The 18935-nt window shown below is 39.1% G+C and overlaps 1 protein-coding gene across 9 annotated transcripts in view; it reads left to right on the forward strand.

Annotated features, from left to right (window-relative positions):
* The window catches only part of adgrg6 (adhesion G protein-coupled receptor G6), an 85971-nt gene that overhangs the window by 48134 nt on the left and 18902 nt on the right, over positions 1–18935 (forward strand). For 5 of the 9 annotated variants that reach the window (XM_028440526.1, XM_028440527.1, XM_028440530.1 and 2 more), the window contains 16 exons: positions 1321–1389; positions 2887–3003; positions 3602–6310; positions 9540–9628; positions 9720–9772; positions 12904–12930; positions 13015–13163; positions 14385–14496; positions 15324–15412; positions 15491–15555; positions 15629–15765; positions 15857–16022; positions 17670–17816; positions 17900–18016; positions 18299–18344; positions 18550–18656. In XM_028440526.1, the coding sequence (XP_028296327.1) occupies positions 1321–1389; positions 2887–3003; positions 3602–6310; positions 9540–9628; positions 9720–9772; positions 12904–12930; positions 13015–13163; positions 14385–14496; positions 15324–15412; positions 15491–15555; positions 15629–15765; positions 15857–16022; positions 17670–17816; positions 17900–18016; positions 18299–18344; positions 18550–18656 (4199 nt within the window). The remainder of the gene's footprint in view (positions 1–1320; positions 1390–2886; positions 3004–3601; positions 6311–9539; positions 9629–9719; positions 9773–12903; positions 12931–13014; positions 13164–14384; positions 14497–15323; positions 15413–15490; positions 15556–15628; positions 15766–15856; positions 16023–17669; positions 17817–17899; positions 18017–18298; positions 18345–18549; positions 18657–18935) is intronic. The other 4 variants (XM_028440532.1, XM_028440528.1, XM_028440533.1 and 1 more) reach the window with 4 other exon arrangements.

Here is an 18935-nt window from a genome sequence, read left to right on the forward strand (position 1 = left end):
CTACATTTGCTTGTAATTCCAGCTTCTTGTATAATGAGACTGGAATAAACAACACAGTTTGCACTTTTAGATGTAATTCATTGTTATTTAGATTCAGGGTCTGGGTCAATTAATCAATTATTCATGTTCAATTTCAATTAATTATAATTACAGGATTTCAGCATTTTTCCAATTACAATGAAGTTACAATTATTTTGTATCCTCAGAAAGTCAATTACAATGATGTTCTAAATTACTAAAGTCCAATTACAATGAATCACAGTTACTGAGCCTGAAATAAATAACGTAATAAAAGTAAAATTTCCTCTTGTGTTAGCTTTCTGTTAGCATCGCTAATGCTAGCGGATTCTAAACCAAACCATCCTAGCAACTGAAAGCGATAAACTGTTACAAATGTGAGTTAAATAAAGCAATTTTTACTTAACCATATATGCCAAAATCCTCTTTGCCAGATATTTACATTTAAAAAAGATTGTGATTAAATGCTTAACCCAGACCCAATCCAGATTAAACCCGGTGTCATGTACTGAGTTCACATCGTACTGAGATCGATTGTGTGCATATATGCGCCTGCGTGCACATGCACATTACCAAAAAATTTATTTTTGCAAAAAAAGTTATTCATTTTTGTTTTTTTGTTTTTTTATTAACCATATGCCAAAATCCTCTTTGCCAGATATTTACTTTTTTTTTTTTAAATTGCAATGAAATGCATAACCTAGACTTGATCCAGATGAAACCTGGTGAGGTAAATGCAGAACCAACTCGACATAACTGAGCTAAATTTACTCATTTTCAAACTGATCAGTAAATTGATCTCCTCCAAAATGTATTGGAATCTTCCATGGCCGAGTGTCTATTTTTGGTTAAAAACAAATTAACTAACGTTGGTGAAAATATTCCATCGTTGTTGGAGGTCAAATTACATAAAATCAATAATTCAACAATAAAAAATCCAGTTTTACCCATAATTAAAAGGGTTTAGTCTTACTATGGGAATAATTAAAAGGATTAGTTACTTAAAACCAATAAAAAGTCTTAAAAATCAACGTTGGTATGAACAAGGAGCGATGAAGCAACTTCAAAACTGCTCTAATATGTTCTTACCGCAATAGAAGCTCAACAAAATATCAAAATTAATCATTTTGATGCTTAAAAACATTATTTTTTTGTATTTTTTTTGTTTATAAAGTCATAAAACAAGTTAAAAAAAAAAAAAATCCCATGACGTCCTTGCTGCAATACTGCCCTCTGATTGGTTCCCCTGGCACGTGACTCTTGAAGTAACTAGTGATCTATGGTTGTTTACTCTTTCTGTAGCCCAACAGACAACCAGCAACTCCCCACCTGCTCCCACTAACCTGCGAGCTACTAACCGCGCAGCGCATGGTAAGAGCTACGCTACGTTTATCAACCATGGAGCTGCAGTTACTGGAGTCTCCAGCAGGGGAAGGGGCGGGGTCAACGATTTAATCCACACTTCAATCATGGTGATGATTAATTGGTGATTGTTGTGATACTTTATACATATTTGCTTTTTTTTTTTTTGGTGCTGAGGTTATAAAGGACTCTTGAACTTGTTGTTATTCTTATTTTGTCATACAATGAAGTCCCTATGTCACCATTTTTTGTGCGGTCGCTAAATGAAGCTATGCATGCTAACTCGTGCGGTTTTTTTCCAGTACTGTTTCCATTGTAACAGGAAGTTTTGGATTTTCAGACATAAATGTCAGGTGATTTTGGCCGGATGTGTGGATTATCTGGTTTGGTCCGCTGCTGTAAAGTGTTAGCATCTAGTGTGGCTATGTTTAGCATCTTTTCACACCCTCCAGTTCATTATTTGCTTTAACTTTAGCCATGATTGAACGTCTGTTTCTAACTCAAAATATGATGACAAAAATGATGACATAAGGACTTTAATATCCACTTTTAAAACAGTGGTTCTCAACCTTTTTTAGGCCACGACCCCAAAAATAAAGGCCCCAGGGACCCCCATTGTAGCTGAAGATGGTTGAACACAGACATGAACATTGAAGAACAGTCATGTGGAGACAGGACCATCTATAAGGGGGAATAAAGGGGAGAGATTTTTGGGGTCCATCCATAAAGTCAGTAAAATGATGGTCCATTGTTCTATGAACCTGTGATAACCACATTTATTTATTCATCTGAATAATATCCACTGTTATCCAGAACATTTATTATTATTTTGGCCATAGTATATAGTCATCTTAAAGATTAAAATCATTGTTTAAATCAGAAATAAAGTCAGTTAAAAGTGACCAAAAATGGTGGAAAAGGTGGTGAAATGGGATTTTAAAAACCTCAGAAATTGGTTAAAAGTTGCTATTTTGGTAAAAGCAGACCGAAAAAGTAGTAAAAAGGTTTCAAAGTGACAATATTGGCTTAAGAGTGGCAAAAATAGGGGTTGGGGTAATGTAATTTAAAAAAGTAGGGACACTTAGTTTAAACTGGCAAATAATGGTCATGACAAATTGACAATAATGGGTCAACATATGTGACATTAGGTGGAAAAGTGGTGGAAAGCGTTTATAAGTTTATAAGTGCTGAAAATGTCTTGGAAAAAAATGGGCAGAAAAGCAATTGCAATTTGATGGAGAATTAACATAAATGGGAGTAATGTAGTAAAAATTCATTAAAAGGAGCAAAGAAATGGCATGAAAAAGTGATAAATAGGTTAAAATATGGCACGTTTGCTGTAGTTGCAGAAAAAAGGTAAAAATAAGCAAAAATGGGCTCGAATTGTTCAAAAAAGGTCCTGGCCCCAGGGTTGAGAACCCCTGGTTTAAAGTAACTGGAGGTGAGCTGATTAGGGTGTGTTTGACTTTCTCTGAGTTCTTTGTTTGGTTTTCTTTCTTCTTTTAGTTCCTTCAGTCGCTTCTTCCTCTCGTACGTTTCAAAGAGCCAATCATCCTTCTGCTCTGCTCGTAGTTACTAACCAATCAGAGACTAACATGGGCAGGGCTTCTGACTCCTGCTGGGGTAAGAGACGCCATTGATTTTGTTTCTGTTGGAACTGTTCATTTTATCCTCTTTATGCTGGGGTAGTTAACGCTGCTACTGTCTCAATGACAAGTTTCAACATCTGCCATTTTTGAATTATTTAATTTAATTATATTTTTTACCATATTTGACTTATTTTCTTTTCCGTATTTCAATTTTTTTTTATTTATAATTATTTTTTTAATTCTCATTCATTTTATTTTATTTTAGTTAATTATTTTAATTTGAAATTAGAGTTTTTATGAATATTTCATATTCATTCTATAGTTCCTTTTAATTTCAACAGGTGTTTTTTCAGCTCATTATTTTTCATTTTATATTACTTTATTTTATTTAATTTGATCTTTTTTCCCTGTCTCATTTAGTTTTACTTCAAATGTAATAATGACAAATAGATAAGCCTTACTCCTTCTGCTGGTCTGTTGTTGATCGAGGTCTACTTCCTTCTACTAACATCAGTTTGATCAAAGTTTGAGAAGTAATGATTGTTTTTACCGTTTCAAAGTGATTTTAACGTCTTTGCTTGATTATTTTGTGTTTGCTATCTGTGATGGCATCTGCTTTTGCCGTGTGCTAGTGACAGCAGAAGAGATGACGCCAAAATCTTCATCCAGACCTTCTGTTCCTCGTCCTGCACTCACAGCTTCACAGACAGAACGTCCAACCACAAAGCTGCCGCATCGACACATAAGGAGATATCAGGGTGGTCTTGCTGCTGGATCTTCTGATTCTCTTTCCAATCGGAGGAAACCAATCAGGCTTACAGATCCCCAAACCGTCGCTGAGGAACCTGTAATGTACAAGTCCTCTGTGAGACTTCCAGGACGGATCGTACTTCCAGTTCGCCACGGTCCCTTTTCCCCACCAGACTCTCCGTTCCCTCAACCTCCAGTTTTCTACCAAAGACCCCAAACCCGGCGTGTCCTCAGGACCAATCTAGGGTTCATCTCGACTCCTCTCATCAAGAGACGAAGACGTCCGGCCACCAGAAGACCAACACCTCGTTATGAGGTTTATATGACAAAGCCTGCTGTTCCACCATCTCTAACGGAATCTACAACACTCACCAGACACACACCTGGATCTAAGAACACATCACATCTGGTTCATAATCTTCTTCACCTCCTCCCAGACTCTTCATCTCGTCCCCAACCTGGTAGCACTACCTCAGCTCAGTCTTCAGCGGGTCTGGGATCCTCTTCGTCACACTTATTGTCTTCTGTGCTCGGCAGCAGGAAGAACAAACCTGTTGGGGTTCCTTTAGGTAACTGGTCTCATGAGACACAAATCAATGAGTCTTCATCCAGGTTCGGGGCCTTTGCGAACTCACCAGAGGACGCTGCTGTCAACAGAACCAAAGTCGTTACTTCTGTGGAAGAAGGTGGACTGAATCGGTCGTGTCTCCACGAACACTCAGAGGATCCACAGAGCAGCTTTGAATCACTTCGTCTGGAACTGTTGCAGGAAAATCTGAGACCTCAAACGTCTGTCGGTTTGTTTTCTATGAGTCATCAAAAGGCTCAAATCTGCAGCGATGGACACGTGGCAAAGGAACAGTCATCTTTAGAAGCCTTTGTGGAACTCCAAGAAACAAACCTTCAACCATCACTTTCCTCCCACCTAATGCAGTCTTCTTGGCCACGTGACTCTTCAACTCTCAGTGTTTTGTCTTTTCCTTCATCCCTTCGCGTTTTCCCTTCCACTCTTCTACCCGTCACTGAGTCTGTTCTAAATTCCTCCGTCATCCAACTATCCTCAGACCAAAGTTTCTCAGGAGCAGACTTATTATTAAACCAACACAGTGCTTTTGAGCCCACGCCAGCTTTGGAGTCTTTAAGTCTTTCCAAAGAACTGCCTGAACCTGATAAGCCAGATTTAGAAGATGTACTTCTCACTGAAGATCTCCAAGTACTTTCCAAAACAACCTCAAATTATGCATCCAACTCTTTAACAGACATGAAGGGAAACCAGTCATTCCAAACTCAGCCAGGTTCATCAGAAGTTGTGTTTGGGGACCCTAGAGGAGGCTTAGAGGAGATGGAGAGGAAATCCTCTGTGGCTTTGGGTTTTATACCACCTACATCTAATATGGCAGGGAGTCAGTTCTTATCTCCTTTAGACAAGCATTCAGAGGCTAAGCTTTCTTCCTCCTCATCTTCACCCATCTCTTTTTTTACTTTGAGCCCTTCGATTGTTACTCATAAAGATTCTCTTTCTTATTCCAGCCCCCTTTTTGTTGACAGCTTTCACCTTGCATCTCATTCACTATCATCTGATGTCATCTCTTCTGGTCATTCCCACTCCATGATATCACAGTTACCTTATCCCTTGGACCATCTTGAGTATACTTCAGGCTCAACTCAGATGGTTCACTCTAGCACTTCTGTGATGCTGGAGAGTTTCAGGGAGCCCAAACGAGGGTGGATCCCACAGAAGGAAGAGTGGCTGCAAAGACCCGTCCTTTCAAATCTGATTCCTTCTCATCTCTTTAGCCTTACGCTTCCTGTTCCTCCTTTCGGTCTTGTGACGGACACAGGGATTAGCTTCCCGTCACCCACTCAGCCCACTTCAGTAATTTCTGCCCAGGACAAGCTCCCTTTACTTGATGTTGACCAGGCGGTACATTCGAAAATGATCCTTGTTACAGGCGAAACCTCAATCCCAGACGATGATTTAAAGTCCAGTTTGTCGGAAAACAACACGTCGACTGTCTGGAGACTTTCCCTTCCCTCTGAGGTGTTTGATCCTGCAGATGTTATCCCGAAAATGCACATTGTTGGTGAACTCAACTCAGGGGAGGATTCAGATGGCACCAAACCTCTGGATGTTTCATCTGATCCTGATTCGCTTGGTGGTCCGAATAGTCCCAAACCTCTACTGCCTTCTGCTGCTGATGTTACTCCAAGCCCCCAAACCTCCACATTTCCCACCAGTTCTTCTACTAATAAAAATCCTGCTCAAGTCTTTTATGCGACAAATTCCAAACAAGCTCAAAGTTCTTCCTCACCAGCGGACGACTTGACAAAGTCCAATTCAACCATCTCAATTCCAAGTGTGTCGAATCTAGGCAGGAACCAGTCCACCACCTTCAGAGACAAACAGGGGACAACGCCACCCTTTAATGGACACTCTCGCCTCTTTACCACAACAAATCCATCAGTGATTGGAAGCCTCAGTGGCCCAAAAACGGCGGCACTGCACCCGACTTCTGTCGCCGCGGCTCGGCTGTGCCAATGTAAACAAGGCTTTAATTATACCTGTCTGTGTGGACTGTCGTCGGGGAACAGTATGTCACACAGTAACCAACCGTAGTAATAGAAAGTTTACAGTACAAATACATTTTTATTGATCAAAAGCTTTCATTCAGTCTTAAAGTGGAAGTCATGCCAATATTTTGGCTTTGATGGATAGTCCCTCCAGAACCTCGCTGATATTTTGCGTAATGATTGCGACCAAGAATCTGCTAATTCACAGTTGATTATCTCCAAAATTTCATAGATTTTATGGAGCGGTTAAGCAATAGTTGGTAACAACAACAGCATTTATGTAAATTACATCCTAACATGGTCTCTTTAAAAATAAACAAAAAAAAAGCACCGTCTCAAAGATAATCTGACATGTTAGACTATGATTGAGGTTAAAGAACCAACGTGAGTTAGCATCTATTGTGAGCCTGTTTATCCTTTAATAGCTCACCTGGATATTTTGGTCAGTGATCTACAGAGATCAACAACCTTCCAGTCCTTTAGCCAACCAAATTACGTCACTTTTCCCATTTATATCTTTGGGGTACGTCATTAGCGACATATGAAATGAAACCCCCCCAAAAGTTGCAAATTTACTTTACATTTGCATTAATATTTGGTCACGATATTCTGAAGGGACTTAACACAGCTTTCTGCACACGTAGAAAGATGATTCCTTTACCTTTCAAAATAAAATTGTCCTTTGACATACCGTTTTAAAGTGTTTTTTTTTTTTTTTTGTCCTTGTGACTTGTGGGAGCTTTCTTCACACACAAAGGATTTGTTGTTAAAGCTCAGGTTCACATTTTAAGACTGAATGTGCCCCTGAATGTCTCCCAGGTGGTTGGGTTTGGTTGTTTCTTAGTCGACATTTGATTTATGTTGAGCAGTGACGTGTGGTTAGGTTCACAGCTGTTTTTGGAAACAGATTTACGAATATATAAAGACAACTCAGTAGCTATCAGCTCACAAGGAGAGCCGTATACCATATGCGGAGTGTGCAGGGGGAGCATTGCCCCCCCTACTGCTTAAAAGTTTTCATTAGTTTTCCCAAATTCATCCAAAAAATTACAATTCTTAATATAATGTACCGTACATAATATACAGTGACTATACAAAATATATATGATTTAAATTGTTGTTGTTTTTTGGCGCTGGAGTCATGTGACACTGAAACCATGTTGAAATGTTATTGAGATTTTTTTTTTAATGAAACAGTTTTCTGCTGCTCTGAACATATTTCTGTTAGTTCCATGTCACAGATGTTAGTTCTACCTCAGGGGTGTAGTAGAAGTTTTCAGTGAAATGGTCCCAAACTTTTGAGGTTGGTTCTTCTTCTGTTGTGCAATTCTTCTTCACAACGTAAATGGTGAAGCGACACTGCACCCCGCAGTTCATGTTATGGTACTGCAGCAACAATGAAGCAGAAAGATTATCATAAATGTACAACATCAGTATCATTTATGTTACTAATCATTTTTACATTTTTGTATATGTCTCACACATTGTGGTTGGTGCAAATCTCAAGACGTTCTATATATTTTTTCTTATGCCCCCCTGGCAAGAATCTCAAACTCCGCCTATGTCGTATACATTCTATTTCTTTCACTTAGGCAAGAGACCTGGACCCGGTGTGACATATTTTCCACTTCCATGATTATTTGGGTCCAGGTTGTGGGGATAAATCCTTAGCATAGAAGCCCAGAGGGCTGCATTTCAATTAGATATACGAGTGAAAAAACACTATTAATGTGTAGTTTTCTTTAGTGTTCACTGAAAAATTGACAATTATTAAGATATCAGTTTGTTCTCTCTCGGCCCCTCCTGACGTCACGTCACTGCTGCGGAGGTTAAAATGCAGAGCGGGACGGTTTTAGGCTGAGACTTTCTTCTCTCCTTTAGAGAATCTTTTCTCTCTTTCCTGTAGTATCGTCTCAACCTTTTCCTGGTGGAGACCCACAGTTTGCTGCTCTACATCAGCCTGCAGGGACTCCACCAGATGTGCAACGTTTTGGTGTTGAACGTAGATGCTACAGTGACCCCTAGTGGCTGATGTCACACATAGCAGGATGACCACGTCACAGGCATCTTTGAGTAATGAGAAAGATGCTCATTAGTGATGAAAATTCTAAAGCTGCACATGAGATTAATCTGTGCTGCCTTGGTTAGTTAATTTGTACATTTTATTTTCCCTCTTGGATCTAAAAATAGATTTGCTGTGATTGAAATGCGAAAATATAAAGAGATTTTATAGAAATAGATAATGATAAATAATAAAGTCAGTGGGTAAGAATAAAATAACTAAACTAGTAAAGTAAATAGATGAAAAAACCCAAAAAGAAATTATATTTTCATTTGAACGTAAAAATAATTGTTTTTCAACAGATGGCATAATATTGCTGTGAAATATATATATTATTAGTTCATGATTACATGTAAACATTAAAGATAAATAAATGAATTAATAAATAAGGGAAAAGAAGAAATAAAGAGAAAAGAAGAGTGAAAAAATTTAGAAGTAAAATTTTCAGGTAAGAAAATATGTGATCTGGTTACTGGTGAAGAATAAACTACTGTTATAAAGTCAGTGAATAAACTAGTAAAGTGAATGGAAGTAAAAATGAATAAAAAAAACAAGTGTAATATTCAGACAAATATTACACATAGAAGATAAATGATTAAAAAGTAAGAGAGGAGATGAAAGAAGGAAGGAAAATAGATCGAGGTAATATTAATAATATATTATAAATAGAAAGTGTTCTTTAGTGACCCAATTATTATCAATCATTATTCATTTTTAACTTTTTATGATTATTGTCAAGATTTAAGACTTGTTAAGAAACTACAGTATATACTGTATCTTTGAATTATTTATTGTCATTAATGAATGAAGTTGATTAAAACATGTTCCCTTTCAAAATAAGGCGCAGATCCTGTTAATCAACATTAATAAAAATAAATTAAAAAAAGTTAAAGACCGATTCTTGGTCTCTGTTTATTTTTGTCCAGTTGGAAGCACAGTGATCATCACAGTCCTCCATCACCTCCTCCGTTACGCTCTTCGACTGTGAAATTGGATTTCTTTCATGTATGATTAGATTATCCGTCTCCTGCTATTTGGCACCGGCGTCTTCAGAAAGCACTACCTCTTCTTCTTCTTCTTCTTCTTCTTCTTCTTCTTCTTCTTCTTCTTCTTCTTCTTCTTCTTCTTCTTCTTCTTCTGAATCGTCTGCGGCTGAACTGATAATGTTTCTTCTCTTTCTCCTGCAGAAAGTTTGTTCTATCGCGTTTCTTTGGTGGCGCGTGATGGGAGATCCACACTGGTGCAGGAGGATGTGCAGGAGGCTGTTGCACTCTGGGTAAAAAAATATATATATATATATATTTATATAGATAGATAAAACTCAATGAGAACACCCGGTTTGACTTTGATTTGTTTGTTGTTTTCAGCTGAATCAGACGTTCCAGAACTGGACTCACGCGGTCTACATGGAAAACATCAGGTGTGAACATGATTTGACCTATAGGTCGTTCCACGTCATTTCAACCCATTTTCAGGACTTCCCACGCACTTCGATCTAACGAAATTTGCACTTTTCACGCCGTAGAAATGAATGATGCATAATGTATGTAAGGCGTCGATATTATCCAGGCCACTTCACAAATGAACCACGCATTTCTGTCTCAAAAATGTTGAAATTTTTTCCAATTGTTCCTTTATTATTCAATAGACTCACTGTAAATTTTTAGTTGGATCGTATGAAAACTTTTTAAGATATGGACAATTTAGTGAGGGGGGCACAGCATTCGTCATATTTTGCGCCTCATTTTTCTTCCATTTTCAGCTTCAAATATCTCAAGATCTACATCACATAGGAAACTGAACTTTGGTATAGTAATACAGCTCCACCTACCCTCTCAGAATATACAACAAGATTGGCTATACAGGTGCTAGTTATATAATTAGAATATCATTTATTTCAGTAATTCCATTCAAAAAGTGAAACCTGTATAATGTATACGTTCATCTCACACAGACTGACATATTTCAAGTGTTTATTTATTTTAATATTGATGATTATAACCGACAACTACTGAAAACCTCAAAATGAGTATCTCATAAAATTAGAATATTGTGGGAAGACACCTGGTGCCCCACTCTAATCAGCTAGTTAACCCAAAACACCTGCAAAGGCCTATAAATGGTCTCCAGTCTAGTTCTGTAGGTCTACACAATCATGGAGAAGACTGCTGACCTGACAGTTGTCCAGAAGACGAGCATTGACACCTTGCGTATGGAGGGCAAGACACAAAAGGTTTTGGCTAAAGAGTCTGACTGTTCACGGAGTTCTGTGTCCAAAACACATTAATAGAGAGGTGAAAGGAAGGAAAAATGTACAAGTAATAGTGATAACCACGCCCCCTGGAGAGGATTGTGAAACTAAACCCATTCAAAAATGTGGGGGAGATTCACAAAGAGTGGACTACAGCTGGAGTCAGTTCTTCAAGAACCACCATGTACAGACGTATGCAAGACATGGTTTCAGCTGTAGCACATTCCTTGTGTCAAACCACGCTTGACATCGTCAGAAGCGTCTCATCTGGGCTAAAGACAAAAAGGACTGGACTGCTGCTGAGTGGTCCAAAGTGATGTTCTCTGATCAAAGTACATTTAGCATGTCCTTTGGAGATCAAGGTCCCAGAGTCTGGAGGAAGAGAGGAGAGGAACAGAATCCACGTTGTTTGAGGTGGAGTGTAAAGTCTCCACAGTCAGTGATGGTTTGAGGTGTCATTTCATGTGCTGATGTTGGTCCACTGTGGTTCCTTAGGTCCAAGGTCAACGCAGCCGTCTACCAGGAAGGTTTAGAGCACTTCATGCTTCCTGCTGCTGACCAACTTTATGGAGATGCAGATTTCATTTTCCAACAGGACTTGGCACCTGCACACAGTGCCAAAGCTACCAGTACCTGGTTTAAGGACCATGGTATCCCTGTTCTTGATTGGCCAGCAAACTCACCTGGCCTTCACCCCATAGAACATCTATGAGGTATTGTGAAGAGGAAGATGTGAGACACCAGACCCAACAATGCAGAAGAGCTGAAGGTCACTATCAGAGCAACCTGGGCTCTCATAACACCTGAGCAGAGACACAGACTGATCCACTCCATGCCACGCTGCATCGCTGCAGTAATTCAGGCAAAAGGAGCCTCAACTAAGTACTGAGTGCTTTACATGCTCATACTTTTCATGTTCATACTTTGGGATTTTCATTAGTTTGTCAGTTTTAATCATCAAAATTAAAAGAGAGGAACATTTGAAATATATCAGTCTGTGTGTAATGAATGAACATAATATACAACTTTCACTTTTTTAATGGAATTACTGAAATAAATCAACTTTTTCCATTATTTATAAGTATATGACCAGAACCCATACATCATATCTGCTGGACATGCCAGCTCCTCAAAATTGGTAAAAGGTTTGTGTGTGTTTGGGTCTGGAACATGTTTGGTCCTTCAGTAAACATCTTTACATATGCCTCAGCTCCCTGTAATCTGATCAGCTTAGAGCTATGAACATAGACTGTTCACGTCACTAATGATTAGTCACATATATACATTGGTTCTTGGGTGACATGCTCTTGAAATCAGAAAAAATGCTTTTTTCTTACTATTTTCATTGGCTCATAATTAATATTGTTTTAAAAAATAAATATTTTTCTGATACAGTGGTTTTTTATTATTTTTTATGTTACAAGTGAAGAATTAATAAACAATAAAATATTATGAGACACAGTTTCAAGGTACAATTACTTCATGTAAAGAATTTACATCGGCCAGTGGTGAAATAACCCAAGGTCGAGGTCCAAAATAAAAATGAAGAAGTCACATAAAGAAAAATAGTTTTATATCCCAAGGACGAGTAATATTTATACTATAAATTAAAATAGAGATCAGATTTCTCTCTTACATTCACATATGCAGTTATGGGCCAATGAAAATGGTAAAAAAAAAAGGGTTTTTTGGAATTCAAGAGTGTGTCACCCAAGAACCAATGTATATATGTGACTAATCATTAGTGATTTGAACAGTCTATGTTCATAGCTCTAAGCCGATCAGATTACAGGGAGCTGAGGCATATGTAAAGATGTTTACTGAAGGACCAAACATGTTCCAGACCCAAGCATACACTCACTTTTTTCCAAATTTGAGGAGCTGGCATGTCCAGCAGATATGATGTATAGCATATCTTTTTATATATTCTGAGAGAGTAAATGGAGCTGTATTACTGTACCATATCTCAGTTTCCTATATGATGTAGTTCCTGAGATATTAGAAGCTGAAAATGAAAGAGAAATAAGGACTCACGAAAATCGAAAATCACTAAATTGTCCATATCTCAAAAAGTATTAATCCGATCATACAAAAAAATGTACTATTTATTGAATTATTAAGGAACAGTTGGTCATTTTTTTGAGACCAAAGTGCGTGGGCCATTTGTTAAAATAACATGGAATAACCCACCTTTAATCTTTCGTCTTTAACAATCCAAGCATGAATGAATCCCTTGTCATGTGGTTGTTAAACACTATTTATCAATAAGTTACCGATATTTTCTGCTTCTTCCTCTGCAGTGTTCAAACTGGAGACGACCCAACCAGGTGACCTAGTTTTTCTCACTCTCAACTCCCTGAAACATGTTTTTGACTCTTTTTCTGGTTAAATCTCCACTTTCTTTCCTGTAGTTTTCTGTGTCGGGCGTTGCTGGTTCATTATTACATTACCAATGAAAGCGTGGGAGAGCCCGCCGTGTTGGCTCAGCTGTCCAGCAGAGTCCGCTTCATCGGCTCTGACCTGCAGGTCCCGGTTTCCTCTCTTCACGTCCAACAAATCGGTGAGGTTAACCTTAAACTCTGACATCCTGTCATCACTTATTAACCTTTAATGTAAACCTTGGGGTCAGGACCCCATTTAGGATTGCGAGACACTGGGAGGGTCTTGCCATATAATGTACTTTCAAGAAACCAATAATATTTTTTCAACAATTTCAGCCTCCTTTTGCTTATTTTTACCCTTTTTTTCTAACGACACCAAAGGTGTCATATTTTAACCCATTTTCATCACTTTTTTTTGCCATATTTTTTTTTTACATTACTCCCATTTCTGCCACTTCTCCGTCAAATTTCAATGCCTTTTCTGCACATTGTTTCCACTTTCAAGACAATTTCGCCACTTTTAAACCATTTCCACTACTTTTCTCACCTAGTGTCGCATACGTTGACCCATTGACACTTTTAACCCTTTTTTTTACCATTTTTTACCGTCTGTTTTTGGCCACTCTAATTTGACTCATTTAATCAATTTTTGTGGTTTTTAAAATCTCATTTTCTACCAATTTTGGTCACTTTTAAGTTAACCCATTTTATTTCTGATTAAAACAAGGATCTTTAAGATGACTATATACTATTTGGCAAATAATAGTAAACTTCCTGGATAACAGTGGATATTATTCAGATGAAGAAATAATTTATGGATGGGCCCCAAAAATCTCTCCCCTTTATTCCTCCTTATAGATGACCCTGTCTCCACATGACTGTTCTTCCATGTTTATGTCTGTTTTCAACCACCTTCAGCTACAGTTGGGGTCCCCAGTCTCTGGCTGTCTATTTTTGGGGTCGGGGGCTGAAAAGGTTCAGAACCCCTGATTTAACGGACCTGAGTGGCGGAGTCATTGGAGGACTCGTGTCCTTAACCTTGTGGACTTTTCTGAAACCGTAAGGATTCCAAAATGATCCGTTGACAAAACCCTGGAAACATCGCCAACAATAAGTGCAGCATCTTTATTTATCAGTACTGGAAAACCTTGATGTTCATTTCTTGAGGGTTAAACGCGTTGAGGGTGAGGACCCGGGTGGTGGACTCACCCGAAACAGAACAATCTGGTTATATTGGCCTCAGAAAGTAACCGTAGGGCAGAGTCAGATTAATCCTGACACGTCTTTCTATGTTTTTTAATGTGAATCTGTCGTAGATCTCTGGATATATTTACTGTTACCCACTTCAGGGAGTTCAAAGTATTCTTTCTGTGCCATCATTTTATCTTCGTCTTCAACAGAAAACTGCCCAGAGGACAATCCTCTTCATTACCGCTGGCCAGAGAGTCGACCCACCATCACTCAGTATCTGCCCTGCTTTCCCAACAAGGACCAGACCTCCTCCAGGACTTGGTAAAACCCAAGCTTTGTTGCCAAGTCTACTTATCTTACAATATGTTAAAAAGCCCAATCTGATACTACTAATAATAATCTATAGATCAATAAAGAAAATATATATTTACTGAAATGGTAAACCCAAGTTTTGGCATATAAGTCTTATCCTAAAGCTTGGGGTGTGACTATGTTGCGATAACAGCCCTATCTAGTGAGTAAAATGTGAATCAGTTGTAAAGTGCCGCATTTACTACGTCCAATCATCCATAACATCAGTACAGATGTACCTCTTTATATGGGTTTGTTTACAAAATATCATCGCCTGTGAGCGGAATGTAAAATGGTCCTGGGACAGGCTTCAAGCTAAAAATCAAACATCCCCTTTTCAAAATAAAAGCATCTCTTATTGTTAGCCTTTGTTTTTAAACGCCTTTGTAAATAGGCTCTTGTTTTTAAGTTAACACGAAGTTTTGTCATTAGCACAATGGAAGGTCTAGAGAAAAGTTCTATAGAAAATCTCTGCAATGTCGGCATGAAATGTGCTTCCCTGAGTTTTATGGATCAAATAAGCACATGTTGATATTCTACTTGGTCACTTTCTCACTTAAAATGTTTCCAGAACTTTCAAAGGTGGAGAATCAATAGAGATATTTAGCCTCAGTGTGATTCAGGTTTCTGACGTTGTCAGTTTCAGATCTTGGAAAACTTGGAAGTATACTTCAGTGGGAACGCTTTTCATCCTAATCATACTACTACAGTATATACTCATTGAGTTTGTAGTTCATAGTCCAGAGTGTGACATTTCAAACTAAGCCTTATTTTACTGCTCTTCCTCTCTTTCCCAGTGTGATTAACCGACAGAACTACACCTCCTACTGGTCAGCTCCAGACTTCATTAACTGCACTGACATCGAGACCATCGAGGTGTCCGCAGGTACCGTCCAATAGACGCGCAGATTAAAACGTGCCTATGTGTAGCGTAAATTCAGCCACAATCGTCTGTTCTGTGCAGAAAACGCAGCAGAGGTGGCCGTGCAGCTCGCCGACATCACTAACGACGAGCTGTCCATTGAAGAGGTGAGAGTCAGGAGGTGGTAGGCGGAACGTGGCTCGGGCGTCGACGATTAACCCCTTGTTTACCTGTTCTCAGGTGTCCAAGGTGGTGACGAAGGTCAATCAGCTGGTGAGCGTAGCAAAGATTAACAAAACTCTGGCTAAGACCGTCATCACCATCCTGTCTAACGTCATGACCAGCTCGGAGAGCGCGCTGGCATCAACGTCTGAGAAGTACGTTGCTCCTGGTCACGTTCTTCTGCTAAAGAAAGGTTTTTTCTAGAGATAGGGTTAAACAATTATTCCTCTGTCCTTCTTTCCTCAGAGCTCTGAAAACTGTCGACGAGCTGGTGCTGAAGATCGAGTTTGACGAACCCTCCATCAACATCAGCTCCAGGAATCTGGCTCTGGGGATTCTGGCCGTAGACGCCAACGATTTCAACGGGACATCCTTCAGCGCATTCATTCCCACGAACACCTCTAACCCTCAGGTGGGAAATCACAGTCATTCTCCATTTGTCAGAAATTGGTAGCACAAATACTCAAGTAGGTTACTAAAAACTGCCTTCATACTTTCTGCTGTGTTGGATGGCGTGAGTCATCCAACGATGGACTGGGATGGAGAGGGACACCATTTGGTTTTCTTGAACGTTTGGTTGGTTGGCTAAATAATAATCAGTTGGCTGCATTGTTGGTTGTTAAATAGTTGGTTGGATTTGGGTCGGTTGAATAGTTGGTTGGTTGGATAGTTGTTTGGTTGTTTAATTATTGGTTGGTTGGTTGGTTGAATAATTGATCGATTGGTTATTAAATTGTTGTTTGGTTGGTTGGCTAAATGCTCATTTGATTGGTTGTTAAATGGTTGGTTGGATTTTTTTTTTACCTCTACGGAGAAAAGACGATGTGGTTTTATGTGGGAGATGATTTAGGTGCGTCTTCAGCTGTATGTGGCAACCTACAGCACATGGCTTTATGTGTGAACGGATGAGAAGATAAATGATAAGAAATAGTTTTCAGAGAATAAGTCGCAACATTTTTCATTTTGAGATTAGAAGTGCGACTTTTACAATGATGCATCTTAAATGTCAATATTTATGTCTGGCAGCACCGCCTAGTGAGTAAAATGTGATTGTTTTCTTAAGTGTAGTAGCATTGCCTGCTATCGAATATAGCCACGCTTGAGTTTAGATCTGGCCCAAAAAATCCAGCCCGACCCGACCCGGGCCCGTGGGCATAAAGCCCGACCCGAGCCGAGCCTGACCCATTAAATTAAATTGTAGGGCCGAGCCCAAAGCAAATCCGACATAAACTATTATTTTATTGAACGTATTGAAGCCGGTAGATTGGTCACGAGGGGGGAGAGAGATGCCCGCCCTTTCTCCAGACTCCCAGCCAATCAACACTCAGAACACATGTAAACCAAGACACACATTGGCAGAGAAAGCTGCACGTAACCATGATGCCTTCATGGTCATGGGAAATCTCAGCATCAGTTAACCACTGAATACACGCAAGTGGAACATAACCAGAACATAGAACCCAGTCCGTTACAGTATGCGGACCAGACCGGGCGGTCCGTGCGTGGAGCACAAACCTGACTGAAGCATCAATCATATTTGTTCTCTGTGAACCAGCAGCAAGTGATGAATCAGAAAAATCAGCAAATAATATTCAGTGACTGTGAACGCTGAACAACACAACGCAACACAACGCCGTCAATATCCCGTCCCACTACTAGCAGCAATCACTTTTGAAATAATATCACAACAATATAGTGTTTTTGTGTTTATTAAAAATAATATTGATGTAATAGAGATTAAAATAAAAAGCCTGACAGCTGAGCTGGAAAATAAGCGTTCAGCTGTCAGGCTGTCAGACCAAGAATCTAAACTCTAAGCCACGCCGTGTAGATCATATACCCACCACCCAGGACACGGCCTATTTACTATGACCATAGCAACGCTACTTATTCACATACAGAACATAAATGTACCCAAACCAGCACATTAAAAATCAGGCATGCGACTTACAGTATATCCAGGTGCGACTTACTTTTTTATTTCTATTTTTGTCCTGATTTTTTGAAAATGATGCTGTAATCTACTCCTCTGCAACATCCTCTGTGTGTCCACCCTTAGGTAGATTTTGAGTCCCAGCAGGCGAGTGCTCTGGCCGAGGTCCACCTGCCGTCCTCCTTGCTGACCTCAGACTCCCTGAGCGGCGCCGACAGGTCGACTCTGTCCAGGATTAACTTCATGTTCTTCAGCAGCACCAACCTCTTCCAGGTCAGCTCTCGGGGGTTTGAAGGTGTTTTCGAGGAACCCAGCTCAGGAGGACTCACGGGTTGGTTGTTTTTTTTCTGTCTTAGAAAGAACAGGACGGTCGCTCCTTGAACAGCTACGTGGTGGCGAGCAGCGTGGGAAACGTGTCCATCAGAGAGCTGGTGGAGCCGGTGGTCATCCAGATCGCTCACCTCTCTGAGCAGGTAGTGCACAGGACGGCTTTTAGATGTTGTGGCAAACAATCTCTAGCTTTTTAACTTTTCTTTGTTCTCCATTTATGTTCTATTTTTATTTCTTTGTTTTTCTTTCTTTTTGAATTACTTTTTGCTTTTGATTTTCAATTTTATTTAAATAGATTATTATTATTTATTTATTTTTCTCTCTTTTTATTTACTTTCCCTTGTTCTGATCAAATCCCAAAGCAGGTATAGGGGACAGATTATTTCTGTGAACTTCATTTAACACAGTTTTTGTTTTTTCTGCAGCCTTCACCAAACCCAGTCTGTATGTTCTGGGACTTCAGCATGAATGGTGAGTTTCTAACCCTTCTGAGTATTTTCCAATGGGGGCAGAGTCTTCATTAAAGCACAAAGACTCTACAAAGCTTTATTCTCTCATACGTCAGCGAAAAGAAAACAATCTATTTAATGTATAAACTTTCCTTTTTTTAATGGCAATCTAATTAATTGAGTTGCACATGGTCCGCTTTGGTGTAATACTCGTGTTGTGTCACCAGGTGGCGCTGGAGGCTGGAACGCCGAAGGCTGCAGAGTTTCAGAAGAATCCTCCAACAATAAAACCATCTGCCTGTGTAACCACCTCACACACTTCGGCATCCTCATGGTACGAGCAGATTGAAGCAAAGACCACACGTTTTATTCACATTTTGGTCACAGAATTCAAAGTTGGACCTTTTTAAAAAGATAAACAAACCTTAAATTAATTTCAACATGTAAATGTTTGCTTGCACCCTCATATGTTCTTTACATTTCTTCACTTTTTTTTTCTTCATTTCAATCTAATTTTTTTTGTATTATCAGATTTCTTTACCTTTTTATTTTTCATTTATTTTACTGATTAAGATTAGATTTAGGGTTATTTAGGGCCTCTATTTTTTTATGA

The sequence above is a fragment of the Gouania willdenowi genome (assembly GCF_900634775.1).
Source record: "Gouania willdenowi chromosome 24 unlocalized genomic scaffold, fGouWil2.1 scaffold_320_arrow_ctg1, whole genome shotgun sequence".
NCBI classification, from domain to species: domain Eukaryota; kingdom Metazoa; phylum Chordata; class Actinopteri; order Blenniiformes; family Gobiesocidae; genus Gouania; species Gouania willdenowi.